This window comes from Sarcophilus harrisii, chromosome 1 (genome assembly GCF_902635505.1).
Source record: "Sarcophilus harrisii chromosome 1, mSarHar1.11, whole genome shotgun sequence".
NCBI classification, from domain to species: Eukaryota; Metazoa; Chordata; class Mammalia; order Dasyuromorphia; family Dasyuridae; genus Sarcophilus; species Sarcophilus harrisii.
In genome coordinates, this window is record NC_045426.1 from 231243451 (window position 1) to 231257314 (window position 13864).

Consider the following 13864-nt stretch of genomic DNA (forward strand, 5'->3'; position numbering starts at 1 on the left):
CGCTGTACCAGTTCTAACGGGACGAGATGAGGGACCGCGGGGCACGGACGCACACACACCCGCCCGTAACTTCAGAGCAGCGCCCGGCCAAGCACAGCCGCCGGCGCACACAACTTCCCCTTCCCTCTGGCAACGTTCTCTTCATCTCGCACCCAGAGTAACTCAAGTGCCCCAAGTGTCTCCTCGCTCCCAAGTCTTTAACAGGATCTTCCCCAAGCGCCGCACGCTGTGCGACCCTGTCAGCGTCCCCCTCCCCAACTCAGAACACTCCATTGCCTCTCTGTTGCCTCGAGGATCAAATCTGAGATCTTCTGTGGGTACGCAAGTTCTTCACAACCAGCTTTCTCACTCGAATCTCCCCTGCCCCCCTCTCCCAATACTCTTATCTCCCGTCTTCCGTTGGGTCCCAGCTCAAAAGTCCGGTATTTTGCCGGAAGCCTTTCCGGATGCCCATTAGTGCCTTCCTCCTGCGGGTCATGCCCAGCCTATCCCGCATCTTCCTAGTTTGTGTGCAAGTCTCTTGGTCAGAATGTGAGCTCCTTGAAATCCGGGACCGTCTTTTGCTTTCGTCAGCAAACGTGTCAAGTACAGTAACTAACCGCTGGGGATCCAGACTTGAAAAAGACAGTCCCTGCTCTTGAGGAACGCAAGTTTAAACCCCGTAACGGCCGGGTACAAGCTAGCTACAAGCAGGATAAAACTGTAAACGACCAATGGGCTGACGCCGTCGCATCCCGACGACATTTAGCCCCAGCCCGGCAAACAGCAGGTGTTTAATAAATGTTTATTGACTCGGGGACCAGACCCGGGGCATCCACCCACGCCCCCAGGAGCCCTGGGAGCTGCGGCGACGGAGCCCCCCTCAATTGTAGTTTTTCCTTGCGAAGAGGTGGGGAGAGAAGGCCTCCCGAGCCGTCCCCTCCCGTGCTCCGCCCCTCTCCCCGGCCCCGCCCGCCCCACAGGCTCTAGTTCCTCTGCCTCCTCCTCCGGAGGAAGCGCCGGGCTCCGGAGTAGTCTCGCCCCTCCCCCGCGGCTCCTCCTCCTCCTCCCTCCGCTCGGGTACTCGCGGGGCCCGGGCGGCAGAGAGCGGGAACCTCCTCCCCGGCGAGCCTGGCGGCCGCGGCGCTCCCACCCGTCCTGGCCAGTCCTCGCCGGCGGCTCCAAGCTGCCGGCCCCGGTTTTAGGAAGGGGGGAGGGGCGGGGGTCGCGTCAGGATGAAGGAGCAGCTGCTCGGGAGCATGGCCATGCCGGGCAAGTCCCTGCAGAAGGCTTGCCGGCTGCTCGTGGTTTTCTGCGCCCTGCATCTCCTCGTCACGCTCTTCTACTACTTGTCGGGCCGGGATTTCGACGTCCTGCAGCTCTTCTCCAAGCACCAGCAGAGCCAGGAGGGGCGCAGCTCCGCGCCCATGACCATGACTGAGGTCGCCAGGGAGGCGCCGGCCACCTCGGCGGCGGCAGTTTTGGAGAAGCCGGCCCGAGACCAAGCGCCGCTGCCCGAGGAGGCCACGGAGACCACGGAGACCGGGCCGCCCGGCAAAGTCGAGCTGCTGCCGCCCAGCTGCCCGGACCCCTCGCCGCTGCTGGGTGAGCGCCTCCTCCCCCCGCCCTCCCTCCGGCGTTCTCCTCAGGACCCGCAGCCTCTCTCCTCACGGCGAAAACCAGCGGCGAGCCCGGGAAGCCGCGGCCCCAGCTAGCAGGGGCCGTCGGGGAAAGTCCCGGCCCGGGGCGCGGGGGGAGAGAGGAGGGAGGCTGTTAGTCCTTCTGCCCGGGTCGGCGGCTCCGCTCGGCCCGGCTCGGAATGGAAGCAAAGGAAGCTCTCTGCCCCGCTGTCTGGGGGCGGGCGGGGCATGTGTATGGTGTGTGTGTGGGCGCGTGATCGGGGGCAATGTGCAGAGCGCATTGTGTGCCGGCTGTGAAGCCTCTAGAAGCCTTGTTTCTGCCGATCCCTTTTCTCTTCCGTTGGTTCTCCGGATTTTCTCGTGTGTGTGTGTGTGTGTGTGTGTGTGTGTGTGTGTGTGAAAGAGACAGAGACAGGGAGAGAGACAGAGACAGAGAGACAGACAGACAGAGACAGAGAGACAGAGAGAGAGAGACAGAGATAGACAGAGACAGAGAGACAGACAGAAAGAGAGAGAGACAGAGAGACAGAGACAGAGAGACAGAGACAGACAGAGACAGAGAGACAGACAGAGACAGACAGACAGAGACAGAGACAGAGAGACAGAGACAGAGAGACAGAGACAGAGAGAGACAGACAGAGACAGAGAGAGAGAGAGAGAGAGAGACAGAGACAGAGACAGACAGAGACAGAGAGACAGACAGAGAGAGAGAGACAGACAGAGACAGACAGACAGACAGAGACAGAGAGATAATTTCCCCACATAACTCTGATCCCGGCTGCGAAACTCCATTCTACGCTCTGACTGCCCGTCCCATCCCTTTCCTTCCTCCGTTGTTGAGTTTCTCGCGCGTGTGTGTGTCAGACAGACAGACATTCAGGGAATGCAATAGGGGCACGACTGAAAAGCTGGCTGCAAGGCTCCCCTCGTCCTGTTACGTGCATCCTTTTCCCTGTTGGTAGGAGTGTGACACAGAGAGACAGACGGTGCGTGCGGGCGTGTGCGGGCGCGTGTGTGCATGTGTGTGTGTGTCGGAGGCGATGTTCAGACATAACTTCAGCCCTAGCTGCAAGGCTTCCCCCTTGATTCTTGCTTCCACCGCCCTCCGTTTTCAAGTTTCGCGTGTATACGTGTGACTATGTGTAGTGGAGGTTGACAGTGTGGAGATAGACATCTTCGATTCTGGCTGCAAGGCTCCGCGATATAACCCTGGTTTCTTCTCAGCAAGTTTCTTTTCCGTCGATTTCTTGAGTTCCTTCTGTTAAGTGTGACATCCCAAGGCTGCTGGTTCAGGGTTTAAAATTTTTTTTTTAGTCGGTTTTTGGTGTTTTTTGTTTTTGTTATTGTTTTGCCCACTCTCGGAAATACCAGGGCCCTTCCCCGAGGATAGTAAATCAAGCAACGGAATTGTATTAGTAAAGTACTACAATGTGGCTGGGACATCTCTCTCTGATACTGTCTCTCTGTCTCCTTGTCTCCTCTCTGCCTCTTTCCGTCTTCCTCCTTCTTTCTCCTCCCTCTCAGTCTCTGTCTTCTTCTGTCCCTCTGCCTCTGCCTCCCATTTCTTCTTCTTCTTCTTCTTCTTTTTCTTCTTCTTCTTCTTCTTCTTCTTCTTCTTCTTCTTCTTCTTTCTCCTTCTCCTTCTCCTTCTCCTTCTCCTTCTCCTTCTCCTTCTCCTTCTCCTTCTCCTTCTCCTTCTCCTTCTCCTTCTCCTTCTCCTTCTCCTTCTCCTTCTCCTTCTCCTTCTCCTTCTCCTTCTCCTTCTCCTTCTCCTTCTCCTTCTCCTTCTCTTTCTTCTTTCTTCTTTCTTCTTTCTTCTTTCTTCTTCTTCTTCTTCTAATTCTTCTTCTTCTAGTTCTTCTTCTTCTAGTTCTTCTTCTAATTCTAATTCTTCTTCTAATTCTAATTCTAATTCTTCTTCCTCTTCCTCCTTCTCCTTCTCCTCTTCCTCTTCCTTCTCCTCTCTCTCTCTCTCTCTCTCTCTCTCTCTCTCTCTCTCTCTCTCCCTCTCTTTCTCTCTCTCTCTCTCTCTCTCTCTCTCTCTCTTTTCCTCTCTTTCTCTCTCTCATATCTCTCCCATATCTCTCCCCTTCTCATCCCCCTCTCCTAGACCTTAAATCTTTTAAGAAGGAAGGAAAAGTATCTCAGAGATCTTGAGCTGATTTTTTTTTTTAAAGGGAAATCCAGCAGTCTACGATAGATTGAAGTCTGAATCACCTGGGCATTCATGTTTGTTCAGAAATTACTGATAAAGTAGTTGAAATTCTTTTGATTTACCTAGACTTTTCATTGACCGCCCCTAAGAAAAAGAGTGGTTCAGTAAAGGGGCTTAGCTTGGCTGTGTTTTCTTGCAGTTTTCATTTTCTCTATCCAAATTAAAAAAAAAAAAAAGTTTTTTGAGCGTTTCAGGGGCATCTTATAAGCCACATTCCAAAAGATCTTCCGGAAACTTGTTACTTCATAATAGGGCTTCCAGAAAGCTGTTGCTCAACTTTTTTTTTTTTTTTTTTTTCTTTCTGTAATCACTGTGATACTTTTCTGTGTGTCTAGGGAAGGTCCCGGCCTGATTATTTTACATTGGCAAATGGTGTATACGAAGTGCCCTAGCCTACTTTTCTTAACATTCTTGCTTGTGAGTTTGGGCCAGTCACCCCATGGATCTCAATTTCTCTATCATTAAATTTAGAAATAAAAATATCTCACTGAGATGTTGACAATCTATTGAGAACATTAGAGTCTACCCTATGAAAATGTCTGCTGTTGTTATGGTAAAGAAAGGTTGTCTTCAGACTTCACTGAAAACGTTATAACTTAATTATTAGATCTGCCTAAAGCAGATCCAAAAAGCTTAAAGCAGACAAACAAACAAATCCATACAATCAGGTACTTCTCTTGAACCACTGAATTCCAGTTCGCAGGATTTTTGGCAAGTAAAAGAATTTTGAGAATTGAGCAACTTTTATAGGAGGATTGGATGAGGAGGAGAAAGACAGAATGAAGCCAGGACTTTTGAATGAATAGTATATAACTTTTTAAAAATTCAATTTTGAGTGTTGTATAGAACTACGTTGGAAATATTGCCAAAATAATTATTTGAGAACAAGGGAACAGATTACTGTATAATTTTGATTGAAATAGGAACACTACTGTTAAAATGCTATTTTCAGGTGGATTGGTATAGTTAAAGAATTTTTTCCTAAGAATTTTTTTCTAATTACTACATTTTTTGTGATCATTTTTTACTTATTTTCTAACTCAAGAGAATTTGGAAACTTAATCACTCTCTGGAAAGATTGTATGCACTACAATAAATTGTCTTTGTGTGACAGACAAGAACTTGTTCAAAATTTATGCAATTAAATTGTTTCATTTAGGCTCACTCTAAGCATTCTTGGATAAGGGGATAGAAGTATTATGTTTCTTTGAGAAGTTTCTAATTTTTATTCATTTGAAGGATTTTAAACAAGCTTCATGTGGTTTTAGATGTTTGCCTTTTTGTGTTGTAGGCTAATAAAAATTCTTGTCTTTGTACTAAATGTCATGGATTCATATAGTTGTGAAGTAAGGCAGATGTTGGTTGATACCTTGTGGGGTGGTTTTGAGGTTGGTGGGAGAAACCATCCGTGGGGTTTGTTGTGGCTTTTTTCACTTCTTATAATTCCTTTCCCTGACAAGATAGCCAATACAATCTTTCTATCATGTCCTGTCTGGCCAAAGCCTCAGTCTACTAGTTAATGTCACGTTGCTACCCCATTATGTGAGAAACTTGCCCTTTTCTTATTTTTCCCTTTTAAAAAATTTACTGAATCTTTAAAAAATATATTATTGCCATTTTATTTTTAGAATTATCATTTCTCATTTCCCCTCCTCATGTTCCCTGTCTCCAGTTAAACCCTTCCTTGAAACAAGTTATTTGAGCAAAGAAAATTGACTCAGTAACTGTCTTACAGAGCATACCAAATTCTATATTACTTAAGATTTATTTAGAACCCTCCTATTCGGAGCATTATACTAGGCTGTAGGGATACAAAAATAGAAATGTGGAAGGCTTTCTCTTTGGAGAGTTGACATTCTATCAGGGGAGATAATATTATGCAGGAATAATTGTACATAGTTTATACAAGGTAAAAATTGGGTAGTCTGGAGAGCTAAGAAACTAGCAGCATGAGGGGAATTGAAAAGTTTCATAGATAAAAGGGGGGAGAATTTGAGCTGAATCTTGAAGGGAGTAAAGGCTTTTCTGAAAGGTAGAGGGGAAGCAACAGAATATTCTAGTTATAGGGAACCAAGTGATGACATGGAGAAGAGATAAGAGAGTCTGTGCAAGGAACAGCAAGAAGGTCACTTTGTTTATAATTTTAAAAAAAATAGTAAATCTAGAAAAGTAGATTGAGACTGAATTATGAAGGGTCCTAAAAGCTAAAATATATTTTTCCCTATGGACAATTGGACAGAACTGGACTTTTTTGAGTAGGATAGTGACAACAGTTAAGATCTGTGATTTAGGAAAATAATTTTGACAGCTGAAGGTAAAGACCTTGAGATGGAGAGATTAATTAGAAGGCTATTAAAGTAGTGAGAGGATGTGAATAGGGTCAAACACTGGAGTTTTTGTGTAAATAGAAATAAGATCAAGTCAATCAGCAAACATTTATTAAGCACCAACTATTTGACATTTCAAAGTCTTTTTTAATCTAGCCACCTCTTACTTTTTTTCCCCATTTTACTTTACAACAACATCCCCCCCCCCCCCCAAGCTCTTTGATCCAGTAATTCGGAGCTCCTTGCTGTTTCCTTAACATTTCTATTCTCTGGGCATTTTCTCTGACTGATCTCCTGGCCTGGAATGCACTCCCTCTTCATCAATCCTATTTCCCAGACTTCCATTCGAGCTCAGTAAAATCCACCTTCCATAAAACAAGCCTTTTGCAATGTCTCTTAATTCTAGAGCCTTCCCTCTGCCGAAATATATCCTGTATGTAGTTTATTTGTACATATTTATTTGCATGTTGTCTCCCCACTTTCCTTGTGAACTCTCCTCTAGGGCAGAGATTGTCTTTTGCTTTTTTTTGTATCAGTCCCTGGCCCATGTTATCTTCATCATCATCCAGTCTTGACTTATTTGGAGTTTTCTTAGCGTAGTTACTAGAGTGGTTTGCCATTTCCTTTTTTATAGATGTGGAAACTGAGGCAAAAAGAGATAAGTGAATTGCCCCCAAGGTTACACAGCTATTATTTGAGGTCAGATTTGAACTCAAGAAAATGAGTCCATCAGATTCCAGGCCTTCTTCAACACTTGGCTTCCCTAGCACAGAATAGATATTTAATAAATGATTATAAACTTCTGACAAAATTAGAAAGGTGCAATGAAGATAATGAGTTCTGTTTTGGATGTTTTGAGTTTGAATTGGTTATAGAACATCTTGGCCAGAGTTTGGGAGGAAGCTTGGGGCTGGATTTATATTTCTGGGAGTCATCTTTTTTAAAATAAATTTATTTTATTTATTGAAGCTTTTTATTTTCAAAACATATATAAGGATAAGTTTTCACCATTTCCCTTGCAAAACCTTGTGTTTTAATTTCCCCCACTTCCCTCCACCCCTTCCCCTAGATGGCAAGTAATCCAACGTATATTGAACATGGTAAAAATGTATGCAAATCCAATATAGGCAGCCATATTTATAAAATTTTCTTGCTGCACAAGAAAAATTAGATCAAAAAAGGAAAAAATGAAAAAAAAATTCAAGCAAACAACAACAAAAGAAATGAAAATGCTGTATTGTGATCTACCCTCAGTCCCTACAGTCTCTCTCTGGGTGTAGATGACTCTTCATCACAAAAGAACTGGCCTGAATCTTCTCATTATTGAAGAGAGCCACGTCTATCAGAATTGGTTACTCTATAATCTTGTTGTTGCCGTGTATAATGATCTCCTGATCCTGCTCATTTCACTTAGCATCAGTTCATGTAAATCTCTCCAGGCCTCTCTGAAATCATCCTGCTGATCATTTTTTATAGAATAATAATATCCCATAATATCCATATACCATAATTTATTCAGCCATTCTCCAACTGGCGAGCATCCATTCAATTTCCAGTTTCTTGCCACTACAAAAAGGGCTGCTACAAACATTTTTGCACATGTGGGTCCCTTTCCCTCCTTTAAGATACCTCTGGGATATAAGCCTAGTAGAAACACTGTTGGATCAAAGGGGATGCACAATTTGATAACTTTTTGAGCTTAGTTTCAAATTGCTTTGCGAGTCATCTTTGGAGAAATGTTTACAGCTATTGGGGTTTTAAAAACACTTGGCTTCCCTAGCACACAATAGACATTTAATAAATGATTATAAACCTATGACTAAATTGGAAGGGTACAGTGAAAATAATGAGTTTTGTTTTTGACATTTTGAGTTTGAATTGCTTATAGGACACCCTGGCCAGAGCCTAGGAGGAAGTCTGGGACTGGATTTATATATCTGGGAGTTATCCTTGGAGAGATGTTTACAGCCATGGGGTTGACAAAGTCTTGATGAGAGAGGACAGAGAAAAGAAAACCAGAAGAAATTCCCTGTAGAGGTCTACTCCAGCAAATGAAACTGAGAAAATAGAAAAAATCCGTTAAAACAGGTGCCTGGTAAAGAACTGAGAGAGAACAATAATGTTAAATTTTAGAAAGAAGAGAATGGTCTTTTATGCTGCAGAGAGGTCAAGGATGAAGATTGAGGAAAAACCATTGGATTTGTCAATTTAGTTTGGGTGAAAGTAGCTTCATTTGAGTGATTAGTCAGAAGTCAGATGGCAAAGAGTCGGGAGGGAAATGATGGAGAGCTTTGAGTTTAGATGAAGGGATGTTAGAGTACCAGCAAATTAAGTTGAAACAGACAATTCTGATATGGCTTCATTTTGTTGTAGTAATTCAAGTCTGTGGGCTTCTACCAATGCTTGGTGGAATCTTTCTGACCTTGATCAGATGCAAAGGATTAAACTGGTTTTACCACCTTTGATAATCCATCAACTGAGTGCTAGATTTTCTACCATAACACTGAATATGTGTGTGCCATCTTTAGTTTGTTTTTAATTCTGGTTTTTAAAAATTGTTGCTAGCTACTTCAACGAAACAGGTAAAAACTTGTAGCTCTTAAAAGTACACTTCAGGAGATGGTGCTCAGGTAAGAGGGAGAAAGGGAGAAAAATTCAGGACTGGTAGTCTTACAAAAATGAATGTTGAAACCTATATTTCCGGGCATTTAGAAAAATAAAATACTTTTTTAAAAAAGTATACTTCAGTGACTGTGAGAGATATAGGGCAGCCGCTGGCTTGTTGAAGATTGAAAGAATCATTCAACCCTACAATGAAACAAAATCATTTCTCTGAAGCACAGAGGAACATTCTTATCAAAAAGGAAAAACAATTCCAAGAACTGACAGACTATTTTTACTGTGAAACAGCCTAATTAATCCTCAGAAAATAAGCAGAGACTATTCAAGGGACCTGGCAGCAGAAGGAATTATTGGCTCCTCTAATGTTTCTTTAAGTTGGAGAAGTTGTTTAAAAAAAACAGCTACTGATCATTGTTTTGAAGAAAAACAACAGAATTTATTATGGACAAGTCCATATTAAAATTAGAATATTGAAGATTGGGGAAAGAGGGGATAGTATTTTTTACAAAAGAAACTTTCATTCAAGACAACTCTAAAGGCATTGTGAGTTCATTTGAACCTTTAAAATTTAGGCATCTTCATTATACTTTTTTTTTTTTTTTTTTTTTTTTTTTTTTTTTTTTGCTGAGGCAGTTGGGGTTAAGTGACTTGCCTAGGGTCACACAGCTAGTGTCTGAGAGCAGATTTGAACTCGGGTCCTCCTGACTTCAGGACTGGTGCTCTATCCACTGTACCACCATTATACTTTTAAAGAAAATTATTCTTCCTACAAATGTTTTTGGGGATGATGAATTCTGATAAATTTTATTGGTTAATCATTTCAATCATATCTGACCCTTTTGGACTTCTTTTGGGGTTTTGTTGGCAAAGATACTAGAGTGCTTTACCATGCCCTTCTGCATTGGGTCCATTTTGTCAAGCATTGTCAAAAGTTAAATGACTTGTCTAGAGTCACTAGGAAGTGTCTGAGGCTGAATTGAATCCCAGTTGCAGTGTTCCACTCATGGAGCTACCAGCTCCATGTTTCTTGATAAATAATATTGATATTTTGAGAAGCATAATCTGGTGTTACCAAAATCCTGAAATGGAGATGCAGTACTATGACATATGCCACGAAATATTAAGAAATTTAGATAAATCTGCTTCATTAGATTGGGAGGAAGCTGTTATTAAGGTTAAAATTTGAGAAATGACCAAAGGTATGCTTAATATCCCATGTGATAAATAAGGGTTTCATGATGAAGAATGTGAATTTACATGTAAAATTGCATAAAAGTTGTGATTGTAGCAAAAGGATATACTATTACATGATACATGGTGTATCAATAAATTCAATTATTTTCCTTTGTTCCAGCTAATATGTATTACACTTCATGATAGTAGCTAGCTTGAGGGGATAGGAGAGTATTGTGAAGGTTTATTTAAAGGTTGGGGGAGACAGTGAATATTCTTGTTTTGAGAAAAGCATTATAACCATGGAAGAGTGATTCTAAGAGAGAGTCTATTTGGGGACAGTATGGGAAGGAGTGATATCAAAGGAGTAAGGAAAAGGGATGTCCTCCAGGTTATGCTTGGGAGAACTAGTTGTACTTGAAGAATTTACCTCTCACACAGTCTTTAAGACCACTAATAAAAGCCAGGCTTGATTTATTTATTTTTATTGTCTAGACTTAAAGTAATGAAAAAAATTAGTAATATGATGAATTAAACTTAAAAATGTGTCCTTCTACTTCTCTCTCTCTCTCCCTATCTGGTAGTTTGGCATTATTAGTACACTCCTGTTGGTTTTATGGCCTTCTAATTTTTGCCTCAAAAGGCTTCATTTTTAGATTGGAAGACCTGTTGTCTAGTGGTTTGGAGATGAAAAGAAGGAAAGGAATGTATGTTGGATGGTTTCTGTTTTACATATTACTTAAAGTTTTTGAAACTTTCTAAATATTATTTCATTTGATCCTCACTTTAATCTTCTGGTACAGGCATCCTTTTTTACTCATCGATAATCTGAGGTTTAGAAATATGTAGGAACTTGGGAAAGGGTGCTTATCTAATAAATGTGGAAGCAGGTTATTCATTGTGTCATTCCTAACTAGGTATATTACCTTGGTACAGTCACTTAACCTCAAAGGACTTCACATCACTGTCTTTATGAAATTATAGTTGTCGATCTATATTCCTGGATTGAAATTGCGTGGATGTCTGGCCCTCTCTCTCTTAAACACACAAAAAGCCCAAATTAATAGAACAAACTTGATGGTACTATTTAATCATCACCTCACTGCTGCTAAAATTATTTATGGGTGGATTTATTTTAATTTTTTAGTCTGAACCTGTGGCTTTGTGGGGGTAGGGACTCTCCCATTGAGAACTCTCTTAACTAATGCATGTCATAGTGTTCAGTATTTCAGAGACTTTCATATTTAGTTGAAGCACTGAGATTCACTTAGGTCACGCTGATAGTACTATGTCTTAAATGAAATTGGATCCCCGGGTCTTGCTGATCCTGAGACCATCGCTCTATCTAGGACAGTTTATTTTTTCAATTTTTATGTACTTATATAATAAAAAAATAAAAACTGATTAGTAGAAATAAGTAAATTTCTCAAAACATGTTAGATAAAACAAGTATAGTGTGACAACTAAATTGCAAACTAAATATTTAATACCAACTGAGAATCATCCACATTAATGTAACACTACTTTTAAGTGGGATTGGTTTGCTGTGGTAGATTTTTGGGGGTGTGTGTGTGTGTGTGTGTGTGTGTGTGTGTGAATCCTTTTTAAGGGAAACTCAATGTATACAGCTAAGGAACTAGACATTCTTGAAAGTTATTTATTTTGAACAATATACCCTTTTTTGGGTGAAAAGGTGCCCTTGGACTAGGAGTCCGCAAACTAAGCCCTTCAGCCTGTTCTTTTTATTTTTTTTCTTTCTATGCCAGCAAGATAAGAATGCTTTATACATTTTTAAATAGTCATCACTGTTCTTAGTTGCTGACCAAAAAATGGGTGCTGTAATTTGCCTCAGGATATACTAATAACATAGTTGTAATTCTGCTGAAGAATTGACTTCACTTTTTTTTGTTGTGATACTATGTGGATTAAATAGCCAGGTTATAAGCATTCTTTATTTTTAAGTATCTGAACCCAGAGTATTCAAAGATGCTTAAGATCTGGATCTGGCAAGTCTGTGGGACAAAACCTTTTTTCAAAGGTCCCCTGTGCAAGATTTGGTTTCAGATGATGGAAAAGCATTCATTTCTTTGTGGAGTCTTGCACTCTCTGGTGGCAGATGGAACACAAGTTGCAAGAATCTTCTTTCAGACCTTATCCTCCCCTTCCTTATCATTCCATCACCAGTTTATAATCTAAACAAAGAGTAGACACAGATTTTCTTTCAGGACGTTTTGTCCTTACTAATGATAGGCACAAAGAGTCAGCCATATGATACAAATTTATGGAGGCCAACAAACTCTATAGGCAGATGGTTTCAATACTGAAGGTTTGTATATTTGAATGTTTCCTTTGCTCAAAGCTGTGTGGTTGATAGAAAGATGTATAAGATAAAATCCCTGGAGCTCAAAGGAGTTTTTATGCTTTTACAGAGCACTTAATTTTTTAAAAAGTAAGTTCTATTCATACTTTTTATTTAAGTACAAAAGTAATTTTGGGCATACCCCACCCTTCATTCCCTTCAAGTTTTCTATAAAGTGAGATGATTGGATTAGATCATCTTTAAGGTTCCTTTCTCCCACTCTAAATCTGTAATCCTGTGAGCCTCTCAGCATCGGAGGAAGGACGACAAATGATGTCCGATACAATCCCTCTATTTTGTTTTGTGGATGAAGTGGTCCAGAGAATTTTAAATGATAAGCTATATTCTTCATTTCATAGGATGAAGAAACTCAAATTAAGAGATTAAACGGTTTGCCCAAGGTCTCTGTTCTTGTCCCATGCTGCTAATAGATGTCAGAAGCAACATTTGAGAGACTCCAAGATGTGACCTTGTGTCCACCAAGCTGCATACCAGACTACAAAGCCTCCATGCTTCCTTCATTGTTATATGTTGTATGTGTTTGAAATTAATCATTTCCGCTTGAATTGTCTCAAGCAGATTCTGAAGGTTACCTGGCAAGATAAGGTACTAAAGATACATCCTTTCCAGAGCTGAACTGGCCAGAGCATTCAACCCTTATTTGTAGAACACAGTCACAGTGGGGGCTGGCCACATAGTTTGAATGCCAAATGTACTCATACCTAAAAGACTAGTTTATGGAGAATTCACACATGGTACATGCAGATCAGAAAAAGCAGTATAAAAGATACTCAAGGTATCTCTGAAGAACTTTGATAATGACTGAGACATAGGAAACACTGGCACAGGACTGTCTAGTGTGGTGTTCCCTGTGTCAAAAAAGATGCTGTATTCCATGAGCAGAGCAGAATTTTAGAAACATAAACGACAGGTGAGTAAGGAAAAGCCAGAGCTATTTCCATTCTAAATAGTCTAATGGGCCACTTGTGCCTGATCTTGATTGTATCTTTTGAATTTGTATTGGACTGATCAACCACAACCAAACACCCATATATACCCTAATTCCAATATCTAACATCCAAATGAATAACAGACCATAAACAATTAGATTACATATGAATTATCAACATAATCAAGGCAGTCTATTAAAATCATTATAAGAGCAGTTGTTGTTCCCTTTTCAAAGATATCCAGTGATATCATCTTGATATATGTGTGAATTGAATTTAGAAAGTAGATAAAGTTGACAGTCTCACACTTTTCCTGTGTCTTGAAGTCCAAACCAAACTCAAGTCTAGGACACCTCAATGGATGACCTTGGCTTCTTGGATGTTTGACCAAGGTCTAAGTGCTGCTTATATTATTCTTAAACACCTATCCCACCAGGAGAATTCCTTACAAGCTTGGGCGGACACCCCCCTAATTCACTGATGGGTTTGAGACCTGTTGGTTACTCTCAATCTGGTTTAGCCCGTCTGCTGAGATAGTTTTACTGGGGTGTGGCCATCATACATGCCATAGCTTCTTGGAGACACAGGTGAGAATTGGG

At 41.3% G+C, this 13864-nt stretch overlaps 1 protein-coding gene across 2 annotated transcripts in view; it reads left to right on the forward strand.

Moving 5' to 3' along the window:
* The first annotated feature begins 301 nt into the window (after positions 1-301).
* Positions 302-13864, forward strand: part of B4GALT1 (beta-1,4-galactosyltransferase 1) — a 76966-nt gene continuing 63403 nt past the window's right edge. Inside the window, exon 1 of one of the 2 annotated variants that reach the window (XM_031938200.1) lies at positions 302-1584. In XM_031938200.1, coding sequence (XP_031794060.1) covers positions 1215-1584 — 370 coding nt within the window. In that variant the 5' untranslated portion in view covers positions 302-1214. The remainder of the gene's footprint in view (positions 1585-13864) is intronic. The other variant, XM_031938196.1, reaches the window with a different exon arrangement.